This window comes from Arvicola amphibius, chromosome 11 (genome assembly GCF_903992535.2).
Source record: "Arvicola amphibius chromosome 11, mArvAmp1.2, whole genome shotgun sequence".
Lineage (NCBI taxonomy): Eukaryota > Metazoa > Chordata > Mammalia > Rodentia > Cricetidae > Arvicola > Arvicola amphibius.
Window position 1 is genome coordinate 8343153 of NC_052057.2, and position 25819 is coordinate 8368971.

Consider the following 25819-nt stretch of genomic DNA (forward strand, 5'->3'; position numbering starts at 1 on the left):
TTTCATGTGCCCTACCCTCATACTTATGAACACTAACTCTCTGGAACAGTGAGCCCCTATTTAAATATTTTCTTTTATAAGATACCTTTGCCATGAGTTTTGCTACATGAATAGAAAAGTAACTATGATGTGATATTACAAAAGATTTGGAATTGTAAGATATGGGTCCTTAACTACAAGATCCTAAATTTTTTAGTGTCAAATACTGACATAAACTAACCCCTTACATCAACATTTAATCACATCCATTTACATGAAGAGTGAAATCAAGCTTTCAATGGGTGAAATGACTGCTAGGATTCAAGATGAGATTAAAATGAAGAATAAAAATATGGGACTGAGGCACTGGGTGCTTTAGTTGCCTGAAAAAGAAAATATTGTAAGATAAGAGATTACATACTCAAATTAAAGTATAAAACCAACTTAAATAATACATATTGCCCTAAAATATCTTCTATTATATGGACAGAGTTGATATTGCAAAATAATCAGTGTTGGAGCCAAAATGTATGTCAATATATGAATGTATACTTAATTCATATGTGTATGTATGTATGTATGTATGTATTTTGTTGGTACCTCTAAGAAGCATAAAAGCTCGGTGGGAAAAGAAAATTTCTGTAAAATAATTTAGATGAACAAAATCCTGATAAACTTAAATGAGGATGAATTTTAAGAATAATAGTCAAGTAAGTAAGAAAAAGATAATATTATGTGGTATTGCCAACTCAGTTGTAGTTATATGTTGTCTGTATTTATTGTGTTTATTTTAAAATATGACTGCTAATTATTTTTCTTGATTTATTGTCCAAAGAAGAAATGTGAAACAGAGCTTTAAGTTAAATAATGCTGAGTGTCTCAAACATCCTCATTTAGTACAAAAGATTAAAGAAAAAAATCAAGGTGGTAGTTGATGTGGGATTCCCCTCTGTATGCTGTGAATATCATTGATTAATAAAGAAACTATCTTGGGCCTGTGAGGGGAATGGAGGCAGGTGGAGAAAACTAAACTGAATGCTGGGAAGAGGAAAGCAGAGTCAGGGAGAAACCATGTAGCCCCGCCAGAAACAGACGCCAGAACTTTACCAGGTGAGCCACAGCCTCATGAAGATACACAGATTAATAGCAATGGGTTAAATTAAGATGTAAAAGTTAGCTAATTAGAAGCTAGAGCTAATGGACAAAGTAGTGGTTTAATTAATAGTTTCTGTGTGGTTATTTCAGGACGCAGCAGCCGGGAACTAACTAGCGGCTTCCCTACTACAAGTAGTAAAGTACAATAGGCTTCCTTTTAGTTACACACTCAAGATGTTTAATAATATTCCCCGATAGACCAAACCATAACAACTTTATGAAGGCATTGGTGAATGATCACAAGAATCCTTAAAATGCCTCTTAATTATGCCAAAAGCAAGAAGAATCCATAAATTCTTGATACATCACCTGTGTACAAGGACTAGTCGACTACTTGTAATAGGATGATTGTACTAAACACATTTCTACACAGAGTAACTAGCATTTTCCCTACTAGAATAGACAATAATCTGCAAATACATTTGTGGGAGTTTTGTTGTTGCTGTTGTTGTTAGTGATATTTTTGGATCTGTCTCTTTATTTCATATTCACCTAATGCCTCATTTAACACGAGAGACAACTGATGGACCAAGTAATTCATTTTCCAGTAAAATGTGTTTTCAGTGTGGCAATGGAATGAGTTTGTTTGGCTGGGAATTCCAAGAACTAATAGCGCTAGCTCTACAAATTGGATGAACCACTTTGTGAATATAAGGTGACAGTTCCAGCTGAAAGAAACAAGCCCTAAAATTTGTTGTACAGACTGATAGGTCCTATAAATTCATGACTAGCATGAATTTTTAAAATATTCTATAAAATGAGGTTGAAAGGGGGACAATGGGGGAAAGTATTTCGTGCAACTCTACTTAATGACCTATTTTCAAGTTTGGCTCACACTTTTTCTGACATTGAGTTATGCTACTTTGTGCGCCAGAGGACACACAGAACTATTCCCAAGAACTTGGTATTTGACTCAGCACTGGACAGGTTTATGACTTAATGTAATTGAAGCACACAGAACACGAGCAACTGTCTAAAACTCAGGCAATTCTCTGCACTCAAGCATATTTCCAGATGTGTTATTAAATACTCATAGAAAGTGAGGGAAATCTAGTGGAAGAAAAATCATCTAGACATTTATTAGTTTCAGAAAAATATTGCAGACAGAATACAGAAAACAATATAATTCTAGTGGGTAATTATTATCTAGGAAATGGTCAGTGAAGGATCATTTAAGCTTTTACTGTGACTGCTTAAGATTCTTTTTTTTTTTTTTTTTTTTGGTTTGCCTGGTTCATTCCACTAGAGAATCCACGGCATAGTCTGGGCTCCAAGTTGTCTTTCTAATGTAATTTAACCCCAGGGTCTTCCAACACTATTTGCTATACAATCTTTATTTCAAGGAATATTCAGTAGCAATTTACAGAGTTGGCCATCTATTGTTGAATATCTATGCTGGTTCCAAGTCTTAGATCTCATGAACAGAGCATCAATAATTGGAGATGTGCAAATGCCTCTGTTGTCAGATATCTGTATGCCCATAGGGGATATAATGGATAATGAAATTGTGGTATACAGGCACAAGGGAATATTATTCAGAAAAATGAAATTGTGAAATTTGTGAGAAGATGGATGGGCCTGGAAATATAATATTTTTTCTAGTTTCTTTTAAACAATGACCTTCAATTCTTCATTCCTTTATACTCCATAACTGCTGAAAATCTTAGCCAAATTCCTATCATATTTGTTTTCTGATTTCCAACTGTATTTCACCTAGATATTTCCATAGGGTACACAGGTAATCTAAGATGGGGGATAGAGTATATCTAGTTGAGTTTCTGCAGCTAAATCATGGAAAGAATGGTATCCAGAGAGGCAAGCACCACACTACTACCAACATTCCATGTGTCCTTCTGATCAGGTTAGTGAGGAGATATGGTTGTGGAGATGAGGGAGAGAAGCAGAAAGATGATAAAGTCTTATCTGTATGTACTTTAAATGACTTTTAAAACAAAAACAAAGAGCTATCAATGGAAATTGTATTTAAATGTTTATGAGCACATAGATTTTTGTTATACTTTATATGTGCTATGATGTGTGTAATGTTTTAAAGCCTATAAAATAAAATAAAAACATTAAGGACAGATTTATGTTTAGTTGACTTATATTTCTATATGTAAATGTACTGATATGTTGAAAATCGTCTTTCATTTGTAGAAATATTACAACTTCAAAGCAGAAAAAGGCAACATCAAAGCATTTTAGATTCCCAAATGCAAAATACTTATAAGAGAGAAAGGCAGCAGGATTTGAAATAAAAAGCATAATTAGGTTACAGAAGGAAAAATATCTAAGATATTTCTTTATATTTTGATTAATAGATTTTGGAATGAACTAGTAGAGTTCATCCAGCTGTAATGTTAGACTATTCAATGAAACACAGGAAATAATGGTTGATCATAGGAATGTATCACATTGATAGTATAGATAAAGTGTGCAATTACACTTTAAGAAAACAGGAAGGGATCTCAAATGGTCAAATTTGATAATAGCTGACAGAAAAGGAAGTATATGAATTTATTACTGAAAGTATTATAATCAAGCAAGAAAATGAAAAAGACTGGAGTAAGGTCAGCTACAATGGTCTTCCTAGACTTATTTTGTGCTTAATGGTTTTCCATGGGAGCATTGACACATTCTGTCTACTTCACAAGCACTGAGCAAAATTGCTTGAACCAACATGGTATTGAGACTGTTTTACGTTTGACGGTTTATGTTACTTAAGATTTGTTTCAAACATATTGAATAATACTTTTACTTATATCTTGATATTTATTTTTTATACAAACTGTGTACATATTTATTCTAATATATAATATATTATATTATTATATTATATTATATTATTATATTATATATATAATGTGTATTCCAACACTGACAGTGATAATTAAAACTTCATGCACAGGGGATAAGCTTATTGCTAGTTTTAAGAAAGAATGATCTCACAGTGTTCAAAACCCTGCAAAGACAGAGAGCAGGAACTCTGTACATACCAGCTAAGAAGCTAATTCTTCACATTTATGTAGTCTTATGGCATACACTCTGTAAAAATAGCACCTATGTATAATTTAGCTACCTATTTTCAGTGTTCCACCATTTTCTTGTATGTTATAATTTTTTATTTCATTATCATATCTCTAAAATGTTACTTTTTATTTTCTATATCACTAACTTGAAATTAAATCTAGCCAGCATCCCTATGCTTTGAAAGTTACTCATGTGTTCTGCTTCTTATTAAAGATTTTAATATAAAATTGACAAAGTTTGTGTAGTAATTTGAGTATTGGGCTTCTTAAATACAGTTTCTTTAACAATAAAGTCCTAAATACATTGTCTAATAGGACCCTAGTGTAATTAAGTTGTTAAAATTTAAAAATAGGTTGCGCACATAAGATTATTAAGTTTTATTGCTTTACACAAAATTATTCTGTAAAAAAAAAATATGCCCATGGGATTTTTTTTCTAAACTGCAGGATAAAATTTCTGAGAGTAAAATAAACCATTTGTTTGATTGAACTGGAAAGTACCTTTATGGCAGAAACTTACCTGGCCTCTGAATAAATTTCATTTTAGGAAGCATGCCAATTATTTAATAATAGGCATGTAATCACTTCCTGTCTGTTGGCAAAGCTCATGAACTTGCACTGCTGAGTGTTATCCAATGTGCTCCTGGGTCAAAGATACCAAAAGAATCTTAGCCAGCTACAGCTCCATAACAGAAAATCAAAATGCACAGAGTAAAACAAATCCCAGGGGAACTCAGAGTTCAGGGGCCAGGAAGCTCTCTGCTAAAGAAGTTTATGAGAGCAAGAATCCAAAGATTGAATTCCTCCTTATCTCTGGCTTTGCATTTGGCTAGTCAAAGGTCAATTTGCAAAGTGATTATCTTTGTCTATAAACAGAAGTAAGATCAACAATATGCAGGAAAAAAACAAACCAAGGTCAATATTTTTATCTGTGCCCTTCCAAATGCAAAATACACAGGAATAACAAATAGAATTGAAACTTTCTTAGTAGAGTCTAGCAGTAGTAGCAGTTAGGTGGTTAAATTATCACTATTAGCATGTTCCTTTGCTTCTAAGAATAGTTTTCTAACAGAAATCTGTTTAGTTAACAACAAAATGAAGTAACATAGTAAACAAGAGCTCATATGCAATATGGCATCTTGCTCACATATATTCTAAGAAATACAAAATGCAAAAATGCATTCAGGAAGAAAATTACATCTCTCACCTCTTCACTCACGATAAAGCACACCACACATGTACACAGACACACATGCAACCACACATACACATATTCAACCACACACATATACAAACACACACATATGCACAAGCTCATCTTGGAAAAATTTACTATAGTATGTATTTTAATGATCTATAGAATTCAGTAAAAATAAAAAAGAAAAACACTCCTAATAAAATCTCAAATAAGTGGTTAAAATATTCTTCAAAATGATTTTGACCTAAAATTATTTCATAAGATTTTAAGTACTATATTGAACAGAAATGGAGAGAGTGGACAGCCTTCTCTTTTTTTCTGATTTTAATGGAGTTGAATTGAGTTTCTCTTCATTTAGTTTCATTTAGCTATTAACTTGCTGTATATTGCCTTTATTATGTTTAGGCATGTTCCTTGTATCTCTGATATCTCCAAGATTTTTACCATGAAGAGGTTTTGGAATTTGTCAAAGGTTTTTCAGCAGCTAATGAGGTGATCATGTGGTATTTTTCTTTCAGTTTGTTTATATGGCAGATTACATATCTAATATGAAGTCTACTTGATCACAGGATGACCTTTTCATGTGTTCTAGGATTAGTTTTTTGAGTCTTTTGTTATTTTGTATCAATACTCATGAGGAAGATCGATCTCTAATTCTTTTTCTTTGATGCAACTTAGTGTGGTTTGGGTATCAGGATAACTGTGACATCAGAAAACTAATTTGCAATGTTCTTTATGTTTCTTTTTGTGAACTAATTTGAGGAATATTGGTATTAGCTTTTCTTTGAAAGTCTGGCTGAATTCTGTGCTAAGACCATCTAGCCCTAGACTTTTTTTTTAATTGGAAGACTATTAATGATTTCTTCAATTTCTTAGGTTAATAAGTCTATTTAAATTTTTCATCTGATCTTGACTTAAATGTGGTAAGTGGTATCTATCTAGAAATTTGTCCATTTCTTTTAGGTTTTCCAATTTTGTGGAGTACTAGTTTTCTGAAGTATGATTATTGAATCTTTGGATTTCCTAAGTGTCTGTAATTTAAAGGACTAGTTTGGGGGTTCTTGTACTTACTTAGGTGAATTCATAATTTGCCTATTGTTTACATCTATATTGTTGATTTCATTTTACTTATTGTCTCATAGTTAAATAAAACAATAAAGTATTTCATCAAGTCACTTAATAGTCAAAGCATTTGCCATTCAGTTAAGAACCTTTCCTTTAAGTATTATAATTGTCATTGTACCCACCAACCCCAATTAGTTCAAGAGATTTGTAAATGTCAGATTCATATGACTTCCATATCAACATGTGAGGCCTTGTAATTAATAGCACATTAAAGGCATAAATATGTATCTTCTGATATTGGGATCCTATTACATATAAACAATATATACCCAATGGCAAAACAATTTTTCATTTTAATTAATTTTAATTAATTTTTAATATTAATACTCTCACCTATTAACCTCATGTGGCATTCCAAACACACAATTAGAAATTAAAAAAGTAAAATAATTTTTTAAATTGTGCTAAAATGCATTATGAAGTAAATCAATATAGATTAAATGAATATTAACTTTGAAGTTATCTTACAGTGAAATTTGATAAACTTGCTCAGCCGTCTGTGCCAGTCAGCACAGTTGAATATTTTTAGTTGCTCAGTAACAGTGATTTCAGAAACATTTATTTAAAATGAATAATCATTCCAGAAATAACACAACACCTTTTCTACATTTTGAACAAAATGACTAGACATTGTACTTTACAGTATTGATTTATTATAGACATATTAAAACATGGAGAACATATGGTTTGTAATTGATCATTTCCTTTTACTCTAACAGCTAAGAAAGTATAACAAAGTCTTTGTAACATTAGATTTATAAAACCCAATAATCATATCTTAGGGATATGTTCTAATTCCTGTTGGATGAATGTTGTGAACATCAGTGACTTAAGGCATGGTAAAAAGAGAAGTTCAAGCTGATGACAATGTATTCCTTTTTCTATAAAAAGTTTGACATTAAATAGACAAGTTTTCTCATTCAAATAATTAATGTTAATACTGTGAGCTTGATTTAAAAGAGATTATGGTAAAAAAATTAAGTCTTATTTTTAGGCAGACATTTATACCTGGTAAAATGATTATAAGCTGAAGTACATGAGAATCAATAAGAAAACTCATGAAGTTGACTACTTATAAAATTTATTTGAATACTGTAGAATACTTTTTTACCTATAGGGAATGATTTCAAATTATGAAAAATATTAAATAGCAGAACTTGTAAAACACTTCAAATTAAACCTATCAGTATTGGAAGAGTATGAAACATGGGGACAGGTACAGAGGAAGTCAGCTGTTTTATCTTGGAAAAAAATACATTTATTATAAGAAGATTTTTATAGATGCGAAATAAAAATGAATCACTATTAACCTTTTAAATTTGATTAAGAAAGAGTTAATTGTAGTGCAAGTAATTATTCTGAAATTGTTCACATAAATTATATTTGTAGAGGGAAGAAAAGAAAACATGGCAAACAAGCAGAAAGAATTCTTTAAACTGAATTATGAAATATCTTGGCTCAATCAGATCCTGCACATCATCCAAAAAGTTCTAACAGAGCCGGGCGGTGGTGGCACACGCCTTTAACCCAAGCACTCGGGAGGCAGAGGCAGGCAGATCTCTGTGAGTTCGAGACCAGCCTGGTCTACAAGAGCTAGCTCCAGGACAGGCTCTAGAAGCTACAGAGAAACCCTGTCTCGAAAAACCAAAAAAAAAAAAAAAAAAAAAAAAAAAAAGAAGTTCTAACAAAGTGAGTCTACCTGATCCTCCCATCCAGTTATTCTTGGAAATCCTCCAAATAGTTTTTGAGTTCTATATCCAGAGCCAAGTATAGTCTGGCTACCTCTGCTACTATGACTCTAGCCTCTAAGCTCTGACTAAGGTAAGGACAGTTCATTGTCAACCTCCAGGCTCCTTTTGTATCGCCAGCCCTCTCTGTCTATCCAGATCAATACATTCTGTGCTAAGACATAGCTGGGTGAGTTGGCCTGCTCACACCTCTTCTCACCCTCTCTCCACCCTCCATATCAATTCCCAAACTCCAGGTCTGAGCCTGCATGCCAGTCCAACTTCTATAACCGCGGGATTCCATCCCACCTATGCCATATCCAACCTTAAAACTAACAGCAAGAAAAGATGCTGAAACTGATTATAGAAAATTTATGTTCTGGTAGTTTTATTATATAGTTCACATCTCATATTGCCACTTCTCTCTGTGTCTCTGCCTCTCCTTCCCCCCTCTAATCTCCCCATGTGTGTTTCGTTTTACTCTTTGTGTTTACTAGTCTTTCTTATATAATGGAAATTGTTTACTCGATTACATCTTATCAGATAGTATCCCAGATAGGATTCCATGCAGGAGAGAAGACATCATAAAGATGTGTGCTTCTACAAGTGATTGCCAAACTACTGAAACAACAGACCCGGCAGAATTAGAGTTTTCCCCGGTAATCTAGAGTTGAAGGAATGGAAAAGCTGAAGATCTGTTGTCCAGGGGGAAAAGAACCTGTCTCTCTGAAAGAGATGTGCACCATTATGACAACGTACAGGGACAAAACACACGACACAAGAATAAAAACAAATGCTGTGCGGTGACAGGGAAGAGTACACATTGATACAAGTAACCCATTGCTTGCATCCCTTTCAGAGGTTTGCTCTTATGATTTCTAACTATGGGTAGCTGCATGTGTCTTCATATTAATGTAGATGTGCATGGACATCAGAGTTGACAAAGCCTCTGGAGCTGGAGTTACAGAGAGTTGTAAGCTGCCGTGCAGGTGCTAAGAATCAAACATATTACCTACATCTGGAAGAGTACCACGTGCGTATAACCCTGAGCTACCTCTCCAAGCCCCTCATATGCACTCTCTGTCTCTATTTAAATCTTAACCTAGGTCAATGCCCAAAGATAGATTTTGAACTAGTTAGATATTTTTCTCCTTTCTGGTAACAGTGATATTATGATATGTTGGGTTTTCCTAAAGTCCTCTGTTACATTGTCGTAGATATGTAGTTTGCGATGTTATTATCGTTAAGCATTAAAGCTTATGTCTCTGTAGGAACATTTAGAACATTGGTAAAGTATAAATGATATTAGTTATTATTACTCTTTCAATAATTGAATTTTGAGCAGCTTTTATGCTTTACTCAAATATGATTTGCCTGAGAGCCTTTTTATTTGTTTGTTTTCCCAATGTTTTACCAGCTTGAGAGCTATAGTTATTTTTATACTTTCAAAGTAAAAAAGTTTCATTCCTGTGTAGTCAGCAAAATTTCTATTGAAGAAAATTCTAATACTATTTTCTATTATAAAATTAAAATATTTTAGTAATGTCAATAGTTGAGAAAAATTGGGTCAACTATATTTGATAACGTGATTAAACTTCAAATGGCAACTGGCATTCCAGTATCAAGATTTTCCTTGAGAATGTGAAGATGACTGCTTTAATATTTGAAAGTAACAACTTGTTAATCATGGAAAGATGAGTATTCACAGCCACAAATTCTTAATTCATCAATGTGCATAATTTGGAGTGCATTTTCAAGTAACTACATGCCATACTCATGCTGAAGATATTCAGAGTTTGCAAAGCTCTGATGTTTGCATTTGTCTCAATCATTAATGCTAGAATTCAGAATTAAGGAAGCAAACCAAATCAAAGTTTGAATAAAAGAGTTTTTAAAATGAAAATACATTCAAATTCAAAACATGTACAAATGAAATAAGGTAATGATATTAATTAAGACTTATTTGAGCTTCTATAAAGGACTGTATAAAACTGTGTCAATTAATGAAATTAAGTTCTACAAAAGCACATTTGGTAAATAAATTAGTTTATAATTTCCTGAAACTTTTTATAAGTATGGGAATTTGAATTATAGTCTCCATGAGTGATTAAAAATATTTTCCTATCAGGTATAAGGGTGAAGTTTTTTTTTTTTTTTGATGTGAGGAATAAAATCCAAGCTCTGGGTATGTGATGGAGAGAGAACTTGAAATCTAGGCAGTGGTGGCACATGCCTTTAATCCTAGCACTCAGGAGGCAGAGGCAGGTAGATCTCTGTGAGTTTGAGGCCAACCTGGTCTACAAGAGCTAGTTCCAGGACAGGCTTTAAAGCTACAGAGAAACCCTGTCTTAAAAAGGAGAGATAACTGGATATACGTGCCCATTATTCTTTATTTCTATTGGAACTAACTTTGATGCTGTGTTTTTACTGTATATTTGTCAATGTGACAGTTTGCATTAAATATCAGCATAGCAGGATCAAGAGTCACTTAGGAGACCAGGCTCTGGGCATGTCTGTGAGGCATTGTCCAAATTGGATTTATTAAAGTGGGATGATGCACCTTAACTATGGGCAACAACATTTCAGCACTGGGGTATAGACTGGATAAGAAGAGAGAGCTGTTAGCATTAGATTTCCTGCCCCTGCCTCCTGACTGCAGACCAACAGCCCCTATTCTTATCCACAGAAGTAAGCCCTTCCTTGTCTAATGGCTTCTGTCTGGTTGTTTTCTTTCAGGAACAAGACAGCACATCAACTATGTTAATAACTGATAAAGCTAGACCTTACTGTAGAACACTATTCTCTCTAATAGACTCAAAGCCCTGATAATACTTTTAGAGAAGCGTTGGCAGTTCTTGAAAGACGTTTCACAGAATTGTTTTTGTTGGCTAACCAGATTTCCCTGAAGTGAAAAAACATCTAAGAATATAAGAAGATTAAAGCAGTTACAAAGTCAACAAAACCAAATACACATGCAAAATTAACATAAGCACGGTCATATTTGGATGGCTTTCATTTGTGTTAACTGGGACATCAAGTTCTTAATCTATTGTCAAATTTTCACACCTGTGCTTCTAATTTATTCTGCTGCTGAATGACACTTGATATTTATTTGGTGAGCTATCTTTCTCATAGTCTTATTTAAATTGTTACTGGGGCCTTAATGAAGGTACCAGTTCATTGACACCTGCTAAACTCTTCAGGCCTGAACCTTCACCATTGAAACACAAGACTGTTACCAATCAAATAGAAGATTTTAGAAAAGAAACAAAACCAATACAGTGATGGCATACAGAGATAATATATTAAATCTGATATCCACATACAGAGATAATAGAATCTAGAGTCAGACAACAAACCGTAAAACAACAACAACAAAACCCAAAAACTGGAAAGTACAACTTTACAAAACAAACACTTCAAAATTTCACAAAATAGAAAACAATGAACATAAAGCAATGCTTTATTAAAATTTATCATATTCACCAAATAAAAGACACTGTCAAGTAAACAAGTGAAAGTATCTGAGAAACTTCTATAAAAGGCACCTAAAAGTGTTATCCAACATATAGAAGGAGCTTTTTACCTTCAAGGAAAAAAAAATACTAAAAGTTCATTTACAACATAGTCTAAAAGCTGGTCACATATCATCAAAGAAGACCCATGGGGACAATTGGCCTAAGAAAAGACCTCATATGACTATTATTATGTAATTAAACACTAAATAAAACAACAAGATACAACTGTAGAATAAGTGAAATCCCACATGCTGGGAAAGGTGGGGAACAATAGATCTCTACTACATTGTAGGTAGTATTTTGAAAATATAGCTTGAGATTCCTTTCAAAGGTAAATGCAAGCTTCACCAGCAATCATGAGCCAGCAACCATGCTGAAAATACCCACAATCAAGCATAAACTTATAGACTGACATTTACATACTTTCTTCAAAAAGTATGAACTGAGCAAACAAAGTATCCCTCAGTTGGTGAGTATATACATAAAGTGTGTGCATACAGACCATGGAACATTATTTATATCTAAAGCAGAAACATACCATGAAGCCATAAATATCTATTCGGGAATCTTTACTGCATGGCACTATGTGAAATAAGCCAATATGTACAACCAAGTTCCTGTGTGATCCCATTTATATAGAAGATAAAATTATGAAAAGAAAAGTTATATTTTAGGCAATATGAATAGGCAGAAAGCGGAAACTTAGGTTATGGAAATATGCTGCTTATGTTACTTCATCAAAGCTTCCTTCCCATGGCTTCAAACCAAGGCCACAAATGAATCTTTCTGCAAACTGTGGGCTTTGGATGATAATCAAACATCACTTGATGATTGTAACCAATTCACCACTCTGTTCCACAGCTTGAATAACAGAAAAAGGCTATTTATGCACAAATGGGAACAAATGGGAATCTATGTATTGTCTTACCATTTTTACTGCTAACCTACTATGACCTTTATAATTAAAATCAATTACTAAAAACACTGTGATAAGAACAAAAGAGAAACAAATAATACACCAAGATTTCTGAGAAAACTTTGGACTGACTGCCTATTAAATAGACATTTATTATTGGACATCTCTATCATAATGGCTGACAGTTCCATCTGTGAAGAGGGTCCTGTGTTTAATCCACCCAGTTGGTAAATATATTCTCAGCAAGAATCCTTCAGCTCAACACCTTTAGTAGAAGCCTGTTTTCACAGCTAATTGCCTCATTTATTTTCCTGTAGACAGCTTACCATAAAGCAAACTTTGTCCTAGCATTCCCTGAGAGACACTTGCCTTATTATACATTTCAATACATATTGAATCATATTTTCATTGAATCATGTTTTCCAGTCAATTCATTTAAGATGATCACTTCACCAACAGTCATATGATGGATTAGCTTATCTTCCAGGGAATTCAAAAATGGAATCATTTACTCAATTCTACGCATGTTCTAGGCACTTAATAAATATATGTGACAATAATGTGTAAGTGTGCTTTTTGTTGGTAAAAGTATACACGCAGAAAAGTATTTGCTTGACACTAGCATATGGAGCACAACAGGGAGGTGAGAAACATGGATTCTAGTTTGTTTACAGTAGCTCCCTGCATCATTTTTAACAAACAGCGTGGGTTGTCAGCCCTTAATTGTCCTACCTGCACTGTGTGTGTATTTGTATGTTTGTGTGAGAGTGTGTGAAAATATGTTTTTATGTGTATACAACATGCTTTCCATATATTAGTATAACTCTATGAACAGGAAAGTTCAATCATAAAAAATAAGTTAGTAAAATTAGCACCAATCTTTCAATTGTTTTTATGTTACAAAGTTTTTAATCACTCAACCATGCTGACTATAAAGCTCATGAATTGAAATTTCTTAGTATTTGTAATATATGACTTTCTTAATTGAATTCACAATGAAATAATTTTTTAAGAATTAAAGACTCAAGAAATAATATATAATTCATCTACACATTAAAGTAATAACTGCACATTCCAACCTGAACTTTAATTAATTTTAAAGATCAAATGAGTGTGTCTTTACTTATTCTCCATCATAACTCTTCTTTCATGTATGATGTCTACACACACACACACACACACACACACACACACACACAAGTATCTTCATGGAAATTGTCTAAATAAAAGCATAGCTCTTGTTTTCTAAGCGTGTGTTGGTAAAATAAGATCAATCAATACACTAAGATGAGTTTTTCTTTACACAACCAATGTGATCTTGCATCACTTTTCCCACATGCAAAAAAATTGACAATTTTCTCTGAAGGAAGTTAAACAAAAGAAATATGAATAGAAAATAAAAGCAATGACAATATATTTTGTAACACCCACCCTGGAGATCACTGATCAATGAATGTTCTCAAAGGACAGAAAAGGTCATACTCTATAAACACACACACACACACACACACACACACTGAATGGGCAAAGAAACAGAATTGTGCCTCATGCCTTTAGAAAAACGTGTATTTGTGTGGGACAAAACTATTATATGTGTACAAATTTGTATATAACGGAATATATGGAATCCTGACAAGCAAGTTGAATTTTAATGTGCTGCGTGCTTGGATTTTCTTTGACTACATCTTAGCTTAGTCCTAGTTGGAAATAAATAGAACAATAATTTATTACACAATTTTGCACATTAATCATTAAATTTTTCAAAGGAAAATGCTACTTTTTCAAGTGATAGATATTCTTAAAACTTTGAGGAACATATCCTAATGTGAGATCATAGAGGTAAGAGAAGCAACGTTCTGCAAACCATTTATTACCTTGAGAATCCATTGCCAAGGGATGAAAGATAACTTTCTGTCATAGGGCCTTGTCCTGAGAATTTTATACTCCAGAAAAATATGCTTGTGGTTTTGCTGTTGTTGTTGTTGTTGTTAAGAAAATTGACTTTGATCATCAAATGCCAAATAAATTTTTCCAGAGGAGCAACTAAACTTTGGCTAGAAATAATAAGCATCATTTCCAAAGCTTAACATAACACGGTTCTCTTAAAGATTTTCATGAGGAATGAAGAAGAATGAAGCTGTAGCCACACACCTGGATTTTCAATCAAATTCACCCACACAGTGCTTAAGCTTAAACAGGTGTATTAAGTGTTAGTCCTAGCTTGCTGATGTTTGAGTCTCAATAATAATCCAAACATGGCTTGTTTTGTTCCTACAAATCTTGTAAACTGAGTCACTTGACTGACCATCATCTAATCTAGGCTACCTGTTCAGGCATGTGCTTGATCAAATGAGAATCCCAGTAAAGAAGCCTAGCTATAATGAAGATTACTACAATACTAACTGATTGGAACTTCATTTTTGTGTTAAAGAACTCAATAAGTGCTGTGGGTTTCCTTTAATAGTTTCTTTAATAATCATTCATTTCCCACTTCAGAATCTGACATTAAATTACTGTGGATATCTGTTAAAAACCATATCTGAATTGTTCCTTAGTAGAACATTAGCTTGCACCAATTTCAAGCAGCACAATCCTCATGTAGTCCAAATTCTGATACTCTGTCTACGGCCACTGCTGTGAACATTGGCGTATTCTTTGTCTCTAACACAAGAGACTACCACTTCTGTTGCAACTTGTGAAACTATGTATTCTTAAAACCCATTATCTACAAAGTGAATGAAAGGAAAAACTCAGACCTTTCCTGGTTTGTGACAGTATGAAAATGTGTTCATTGAACAAAGCTTACTACATCTTTCTCTGACCTCCAGTTTTTGAAAGAAAAAGAGGACCACAGAGCTCAGAAGAATTCCCCTCCATCAGCAGTACCACCATTATAACATCGCTTTTTTATCTTTTGGCATGAGAATAATGAAATTCAGAAAGTATCTAAACCTATTAGTAATCCAAGCACAACACATTTCTTCAAGGCTTATTATTCTGTATGTTATTTTTCATCATTATTTACATGTTTGACAGAACTTTTGTGCACGTAAAGACCACAACTAGATATGCCAATAAACATATATAATGAAGCAATCGCTACCACTGAGCTACTAAAGATACTGTTACTCAGATCTTCATTATTTTTCTGTGTGTCTGTGTATGCTGAGAATTCTATGCATCTACCCTCTCACAAATAAGTAGAAATGCATTGCTGTTAGCTGTGGCTAGCAGACCATACATCAAATCTCCTGAAGTTATTCATCTTGCATGACTAAGACTTAGCAAACATGAGCAAAACTCTTAGCTCAGCAAGTGTTCCACAGTACTGTAAATTAAGGAGGAAAACATTTTCTTGTTTTTGAATTTGAAAAAGGTTTTCACACTGTAGCTTAAGATGGTCTGAAAATGACTTTACCTCACAGGCTGGCCTACAACTCATGGCAATCTTCTAGTTGTGTTTAAAAAGAGAATTTAATGAAAACCCATGGTATTTCTTAAATATACTCTATCAATAAAGATTGTTTAATTATTATTGTACTTTGGTTGTATAACCCCAGACTCAATTTTGCACAAACAGGAGATTGAGTCATGAAGATTAGTTGAAACAAGGATTTATTTCCTTAGGGAAAAAAATAGAATCATTATTTTGCAAATGCAAGGTATTTATCTGAAACAAATTTAAGATTTAATAATATTCACCCTTCTTTATATGCATCAAATAAATTTATCTATACATTCTAACTAGTAATCCTCTTAACATTTAGTTAGCTAATTCTTCAGAGTAAAATTTTAACTTCTCTAAGCCTTGATCCCAGATTTTCTTCCAAGGTGTGGTTCAAATTGTTTCCTGACTTCAGAAAAAAAATATCAATTATCATTTTAACAATCTCATTGAAATCTCCTGTTAGCATCACAGTGATTGCTAAGGCTTACCGCCAGTCTTCCTATTAGGAAACAATGGTCTTGGTTTGTTTAGAGGTCCATGCCTTTAAACCCTGGAATTCTGAGTTTCCTTTTATGTTTATCTTTTCCCCTCTATGTCTCTCCTGCTTCTTTCCATTAGGCGCATCTATCCGTGTTAGTACAAAGGCAAAAGACCAAAAAAAAAATCATCTCTTACAAATCAGTTCTTTGAATTATATGGTATCGTTATGACCAGCGACGCTCTCAAGAACCATTACATTTCACACCGTCCTCTCTTCAGTCACACAGTGATCCTCATGGAGAAGCACTTTGACTTCAGGGGGAAATTATAGATCAACTTCAATTTGCCAAGTTAGCTGGAAATGACACTCTGGTTCCAAGAGAGATACAGACACTTAAAAGACTCTCAGTATTCCCATTAGGGATGCTCGAAGAATACTATGGTCCTCATACAGAATTCCATCAGGCCATACAGTGACAGTGTGATCAGCTCTATAGGCGGAGAAGCAGGCAAGATCGGTGCAGACGCAAGGAAGATTTTTAGTCAGACAAGTAACTTGCTTGTTGATATTTGGAAATGTCAGTACATAAATATTACAGGTTACACAAAAAGAGGCTACTTGTTCTGAGATATTATATCTAAGCAATTAATAAGTGGTGAGAGCAGGGGGGGTTAAGAGAAATATGAAAATGAGAAAAAGTCAAAAATGAAAATGAAACAAGGAGCCAAAAAGGAACAAGATAAAATATCACACAGGAATTATGTGTAGTAGGCGTAGGAAGGAGTTCTAGCTTTGTCTTTATTTGTGAAGAGAAGCTGGGAGTGCAGAGAGATGACAACAAATCCCAAATTCAATGATTTAATGTAATAAAGAGCTTTCTCCATTCCTTGTTACGTGAAATCGTAATGAGCAGGATATATTACTCATCCTGGTTTTTGGACAGACTGGAAAGTTCAATGGTTGACATGTGTCATGCTATAGGGTAAAGGAGAATTCTGGGAGATTTTTCAGTTATTATCAAATATTCAGACAAATATGCATTACGTGACTCTGGTTCTAACTCGCTACCACAATACTACCCTGTTTTCTCCAAAACAGCTTTCTTTAATTTAACATGCTAGAAGAGGGCATGTAGCCACGGAGAGGATATTAAGCAAGGAGCTAAGACTTTAATCAGTGGTAGAGAACAGACCATTACCAAGATTCTAATGCAGTGCTGTCCCACACACTACAAGTCACATTCTTTCATGGCATGGGAAGATCAAGAGATTGGTAAGGGTAGAATATTCCTAACATTTCTAGGAGAGTGACAAAGCTTCTCCAAGGATTCTGTCCTCCTCTTCCTGCTGGCTTGTTTAGTCAGTATCAGGATGGTCATGGAAACTGTAAACCATCACGGCACTGCAAATGAAAAATTTACTAAGGAGATTAGTTTCAAAGATGCAGTAATGAAACTGGAGGATGAACAGAGGACAAGATGGCAGGCAAGTGGTTTTCTGCTGCACCTAGCATCTCCTTTATATAGAAATTCACCACGCAATCCCACTTTTTCAAGGACCACAGGGTAAGAATATAGGCAAAATTGTATATACATGGCCAAGGTATATTTCAAATACCTATGAAAATGTTCGTTTTTGTAAAATCTGCATAAAATTATTTAGACTATTTTTTAAATATTTAATCTGTAATTTGGGGTGACATTAAAGGAAACAGACTCTAAACACCCATGAAATCATGTTCCCTTATCTATAAAATAGAAATAAGTATTATTTCTTCCATGAGAATGCCATAAAATTAAAGAATCTAACCTAGATGATGAAATTAACAATATAAATAAAGGGTGGAGGCAATTAAAATAAAGGACCAAACAGAGTATAAAGGGGAGTGACTTTTACATAATAATAAATCTATGGTGACAACATTTACATCTGGTGCCATGTGTTGTTCCAAGTGCAATAATCCCAAAGTGGTACCAACAGCGCAAAGTTAAGGAATTCTTCACAAGGCACATGAGAGTCTATCCTTATTGAACTATGCCTATGATGCAGATTTCTGATAACAAAACCATAACCCAGGTGATTTCTATTTCTCCTAGTGAGTTCATGCTAGAAGGTTGCCCTAAGCCAGGCTACAATCACCATCAGGAGCAGAAATCAATATGAAAATTCAGTTCTTTTGCTTATGGGGGAACACCGTGAATAATTTAAAGAACAGAGAATTCTCAGGCCAGTGTCATGTTGCTTTACAATCATTGTCTCTCATTTTAGGTAGCATCTGCCCATCCTCTGTCTCATCTTCTTATTTTCCTGTCTTGTTGATGATGACTGCTGCTTTCTCTCGCTCTCAGGAAAGCTACTTCAGTTCACCTCTCTGAGCTGTAATAATGTCACTCAAATGAAGAGGAAGAGCAGTCCTGTTTCCCAGACTACACCACAATCAAATGACCATGTGTAGGGAAATGGCTTGTGAAAGAGTGCACCATGTCTAAGCCAAAGAATATACATAATAAATAAAAGCAGAACGTTGTGGGCTTTGGATGTAGTGATTGCTTTCACAGTTCCTGGGTGCTAATGAATTGCCTCAGATGATGCTGCATAAATGTAGTGGGATAAACACATCAGTAAAGCACACAATCAGCTCTCCCTCAGACATACATTTGTAGAGGATAATTAAGACTTCTATAATTAGCATGGCAAGTTTATTGTTACTCATTTTTACTGCGAGATACAGACAAATGAATTTTAATCACATTTTTGATACATACAGCTGGAGATGATAAAATATGTATGTGTTTGTTCATATCTGGAACATTTCAGTATGATCTGACAAATTAATCCTTTTTGCTTGTTTCACAATGTACTGAATATGTAGGTTGTCTTAGTTTGCTTTCTCTACTACGATAAACACTGTGACCAAAAGCAGCCGGGTTGTTATTGGACTTAGATGTCATGGTCACAGTTGCTCACTGAGGCAACTTAGAATGGGAGCCCAGGAATGTAACATAGAGCCAGGCACTGGAGCAGACACTATGAAGAAGCACTATGTACTTTCTTGCTTTCCACCGCTTCTTCAGTTTACTTTCTCTCTCTCTTTTTAAAAACCCATTTTCACACACTCACACATGTGCATGCATGCACACACACATACACAGGTAGCACATACAGGTTTACACACATACAAACTCTCAGTAGGTGACTTTTATATATAGCTTAATCTTAGAGTCAAACAAAGCTGTTTAAAAGTGGTGTGTTTCAATACGATTTCTGCGCTGCTTTTTAAATACCAACAACCATATATCATTTCCACCGATTTAGAAATAGAAATACAACAAAAATATTAAGATATAATCAGTTTTGGAGCACATATGTTCTCAACTTATTTCACTCAATTATGTCTTTTTAAAAAATGGGTTAAATTGCATAGATAAATATATTGATATTGATATTTTATCATATAAATTTAACTAAAAACATTCTCATAAATGTTCACACTGATGCTCAATCTGTTGTCTTGTATTTTTCAGAAAAACAATGAGATATAATTAAGCCATAATTTACCCATCAATTCTCTGCCAAAGGTTTAATACAACAGGGTCTCATGTGCTCACAGTACCAGGAAAGGCATGGATATAGTTTCTGACCTCAATACATATATTTTAAACAAAGAAACAACACAAAATAATATTTACTAGATATGTGACATCATAAGATAAACTTGCCTGTTTGAAGTTGAAAAAGTTGAACATGGGAAAGTATTTGCCCCCAAACAATTTTCTTTTTTTTTAGGAATCTAAAATTTAATGATTTTTGATTACATGAAAAAAATTCAACAATTTCTACTCAAGCTGAATTTTGCAAACATATGTGTGTGTGTTTGTGAATGTACATCTTTGTAGAGATTTAGAGAAATACTTCGTTTCCACTCTCTAAGATACATAAGAAAATAACAGAAGTTAACTCACTGACTTAGTCTTAACTATTGGTATATAAATCATTATTTTATATATTATGTTTTTAATGAATAACATTATTTTTAGTGATGTGCACATGTGTGTGACCTTGTCGTTTTATGCACGTGTGTGCAATTGTCTTAGAATCCAGACAAGGATGCTAGATCTCCTGGAGTTGGAATTAAAATGGTTTAATTGCCAGATAAACCAGGAACCAAACACAGCTCCTTCAAAACAACCATATGTACTCATAACCATTAATCTCTCACACCTGCTCCTACCTATTGCGGTAAGTTTTATAACCACACTACATCTATTCCAAATCTGACATGTTTTTATTAACCAAACTATAATTTTTCACTTGCTGATATTACCCACTTTTAAAACTGGATTGTTTAAAAAAGATAAAAATTATTGAAAACATGTTTGGAAATCAATGGCTCTGAAGGAATAATAAACAAGAAAGAAAACTCAGCCATACCTTGTGTCGTAATCTCATAAGAGGTTGGTAGGATTTAATGCCATATCCTGATTCTTTTGTTGGCCTTCCTTCAGACTCCAGGAAGATGAACCCAAGAATCAAAACAGCTGACCAGGACTTAAACATCCTTATTGTTTACCTGTCAAAATTAGAATTTTGAAAATCAAAGAAAATACTTTATATAATAAAGAAATATATCAAAGAATTCAATATTATTAAGAAATCCTTACACATATAATCAGAGCTCTCTGGTGTGTGACTATGTAATAAATAGAGAGACACTTCTCATGAACACTACCCTCTTTTCATAACAAAATACCAGTACTTTTTAAAATCAGTCTCATAAAATATAGAATAAAAAATTCTCTGGGAAAATTCAATAAAAGTAGACTAAAAAGATAAATAAACTATGACTGATACTCTAAATGTAGGTAATACAATTATAAATATGCTTATAAACTTTAACTCCTCTTTAAGAATAAAGACTTTTAATTTTTTAAGATTTTATTTATTTAGTACATATACAGTGCTCTGTCTGTATTTATGCCTACAAACACGAAGAGAGCATCAGATCTCATTACAGATGGTTGTGAGCTGCCATATGGTTGCTGGGAATTGAACTCAGGACCTCTGGTAGAACAGGCAATGCTTTTAACTGCTGAACCATCTCTCCAGCCAAATATAGCAAGCCAAGAGACAACATCAAACTAAATGGAGAGAAACTCACAGGGATACCACTGAAATCAGGAACAAGACAAGGCTGTCCACTCTTTCCATATCTACTCAATATAGTTCTAGAGGACCTCGCTAGAGCAAAGAGACAATAAAGGGGATAGATCAAGGGGATCCAAATCAAAAAAGAAGAAGTCAATTCTCACTATATGCTGATGACATAATAGTTTATATAAGAGACCCCAAATTTGTACCAAAGAACTTCTACAACTCATAAACATTTTCAGTGATGTATCAGGATACAGGACTAACTAAAAAAAAACCAGTAGCCTTTCTTTTCACATTGAAACTAGCCAGCACAGGCAGGAAGGATGAAATTATAAAATATAGTAATTGTCAAATAATCTAAAATGGGAAAAATACCAAAAAAGCAGGAGAAAATATTTCCTTGCATCATATGACACAACAGGCCATGTTTTTATGAGGGTAACATCTAGGTCCATTACTTTGCTTCAAAATTCAAATTTGTATGATTTGGATTTATTTATTCTTCTCCAAAACTTCATTTTGATGATTGTTTATAACAAATATAATAGGTCTTCTAAAGAATAGGAAAAACAATATACAATTTAAGACATTGAAGGAATCGTTCTGTTGTATCTATGATTGGAGAAAAGCTGTCAAATGATGGAAAATTGGTAATCTCATCAGACGTGGCAGTCAGGAAAAGTTTTCAGGCTCAGCTATGGTGATTTCAGCTGCTTCTCTCTCCATTGTACGAGGCCGCTTGTTTGTTCCCACTGCTGAGCCCCAAAATAACCACACAGAAACTGTATTAATTAAATCACTGCTCAGCTCATTAGGGCTAGCTTCTTATTGGGTAACTCTTACATCTTAATTTAGCCCGTTTCTATTAATCTGTGCATCACCACGTGGCTGTGGCTTAACTGCAAGTTTCTGGCATGTCTGTTCCCAGCGGCAGCTATATGTCGTCTCTTGACTCCACCTTCTTTCTCTCAGCATTCAGAATAGTTATACCTCCCTTGCTTTATTTAACCCTTTCACAGGCCAAGGCAGATTCTTTATTAACCAACAGTATTTACAGCATACAGAGGGGAATCCCACATCACTTCATCAAAGCACCTCTTTATACTGCCTTGGGAAAAATTCAAGTAAAGTTTCAAGGAGTTAGCATCAGTGCCTCCATTTGGTCTCTGACAACGTCACACCAGCCTTGGTGACCTCTGCTGACATTTTCTGTTACCCCTTTAATTGGTTGTTTGTTCCAGACAGGATCTCATTCCATCCAAGTAAAAGTAAATGTGGATTATTAGTATCGACAGTGTGCTTAGGAACTTGATCTTGGCCAAATCTTTGCTTTATTCTAGAGCAGGAGGGAAGACGACTGGATCACTAAGACCTTTTCCCTTACTGGATTCTAGAATTCCATGAGTCAGAGGGCTTGGCCCTTTGAGTCTCAGTGTATAACTTAAGTAGAGCCATTAGTCTAATTATCTATACTGACTCATCACTTCTGAGTAGACTCATAGATGTACAAGTATATAGTTTAAAGGACTTGTGATTATTTCTTTTTATAATTTATCTCTAGCCCAATGTATATAAAGGAGTCACAAATAGGTTTCAGGGCACAGGAAACTGGAATTCACCAAGTACATACTGGAAAGAAATAATAACCATATTCTTGGTATTTATAGATCACATAATCCATATATAAAATGGAAAAGAATGTGTCTGAGGAAGAAAGAAAATTCAAAAATGAATTTACAGGTATGTTTAATCCAAATAGGAGGTTAAATGGTTCTAGGAGTTAAAGAAATTTAGGATAGTAAAAAGGAAATTTTAGGAAAAATGATAAGTGAAATTTTATTGCAATAGAATAACTTGAAATCACAACCCTTGTCAATGTTTGATACTCTATGTAATAATTGGCTTAGGTTTTCATCTGTATTTAAATGAAAAATTAACTCAGAGACAGGAATTTTATTTATTTATGTGAATTAGAGCAGAAGTTAACATAGGGTATATTTTCAGTAAATATATTTGGATAAATAAATGAATAGTGATTAGTAATTAATTTAAAATCCATTAAGGGGCTTACTATTCTTCACTTCATTGAAAACATTTGTTTAGGTTGACGGTGAATCCAACTAAGAAGTGAGTTGCTGCACTCATAAGAGGGTTTTTTTTCTGCATACAAAACAAGGCTTTCTGTAGGAGGTTCCTTTGAAGGACTCCCTACCCAGGGCAAACAGGTTTTTTTACTTGGCACATTTAAAATAAAAAATAAAAATAAAAAAAAAACAGAAACATGCCTTGCATACGTTAGGCAAGCTCTTGTACCATTCTCATCTTTCTGCCAACCTTAATTTCACATGGACATGCTGAACTCTGTGCGGTACTGCTACTTAGTGCCCATCTAAAAAGTGCTTGAACATTCTTCAAAGAACCCAGTCTTATGAAGCAAAATGCATTCAGCCTTTAGGCAGTGGAGTCTCATAAAAAAGATATGTATTCCGCAGCATCTCACCTGCTTCAGACATTCAGATTACCCAAAAATCATCAAAAGCAAAAGGTACTTAGATAGCTAAAAATCTCTGCCTTACCTGGGATAAGCAACAAGAACAAACAGAAAGGGAAGTAGACTATATCTGTCCTACTAGACATACGTCAGTGATACTGCACGGTATTTCATCTTAGAAATAACTTTTGGATATTTTGATATTACTTCTTACACATAAGTTATATATAAAGAAGACATTTCTAGGTGATAAAATGCCCCAGTTAAGAAAGTTAGTTACTTTTCAAGGGTGTATGCATGACCCAAGCTAAACCCAATCAACTTTCACTCACGCTTCCGTTCTATATCTCTACTTTTTATTCACATGACAATGCTTCTGAAAAAGCCCCTTGCAAAAGAAAAAAGTATTTCTCATTACAGAACACTTTGGAAAGGGGGTTTTCTTTTATACTAGCTGTGGATTTAGGTAAATGGCAAAACAAGACACACCAGAAGGGCATAGCTTTGGGACTGTGTCCAAATAGGGTAGGGATTTGCTTGAGCCCATGTTGACAGAGCTTTTCTTGGTTCTGAATTCCATGTTATTTCCCATGATAATTGTCCAGATACTTTTATTTGTAGTTTTCTTGGCTAAAAAAAAAAAAAATTTAAACCGTTCAGTATTTCTTCTTCTCAGCATGTGAGAGTAGAAAAGAATTTTAATTTTGAGTAAAAAAATATGATCATTGTTTTAATTCCACTTTCAAAACAGGAATATTTACTCCAAGAACAGCTTAATCATTAAGTTGAACAAAACTGTCCCAATTCTAATTGATTATACCTTTCAATAAACAGCTTTACTAGAAACTGAAAAGAAGAAGCTAAATTTGGGTTATAATATTCATTGCTGTTTTAAAGATAGACTGTATGGTAAATGCACAGTCATATAAGTTTGTACTAAGGAAAAGCATTTTTGTTGACTACTGTTAATATGTTTACAAAGGTATGTGAACTCTGACAAATAAAATTCGTGAAAATATTGTGTTATTAAAAGCACGTGATCTGATAAATGTTTGTTTTCTCAAAACAATTAACAAATTGTACAGGATAAGAGAAATGGCACAGAGGTGAAAAGCAATTAATTCACAAAACCGACAACCTAAGTTTGGTTCCTGGAACATACAAGGACAGAAGGAGAAAAATGACTCCACAGAGCTGTCTTCTGACCTCCACATGCACACTATGGCACATGAACCCAGAAACATCAATGACAGTTGTAAATAAAAGTGATGACAGATAGATAGATGATAGATGATGATGATAGATAGATAGATAGATGATAGATAGATAGATAGATAGATGATAGATAGATAGATAGATGATTGATAGATAGATAGATGATAGATAGATAGATAGATAGATAGATAGATAGATAGATAGATAGATAGATAGATAGATAGATAGATAGATAGATAGATAGATAGATAGATAGATAGATAGATAGATAGATATAGATAGATAGATAGATAGATAGATAGATAGATATAGATAGATAGATAGATAGATAGATAGATAGATAGATAGATAGATAGATAGATAGATAGATAGAGATGAAGGGATGAA

General features: G+C 33.9%; 1 protein-coding gene across 3 annotated transcripts in view; it reads right to left on the reverse strand.

The window, feature by feature from the left end:
• Fstl5 (follistatin like 5) overlaps positions 1-21132 on the reverse strand; it is a 393360-nt gene extending 372228 nt beyond the window's left edge. For all 3 annotated transcript variants that reach the window (XM_038348044.1, XM_038348043.1, XM_038348042.1), the window contains exon 1: positions 21007-21132. In XM_038348044.1, coding sequence (XP_038203972.1) covers positions 21007-21132 — 126 coding nt within the window. The remainder of the gene's footprint in view (positions 1-21006) is intronic.
• Between the last annotated feature and the right edge of the window lie 4687 nt (positions 21133-25819).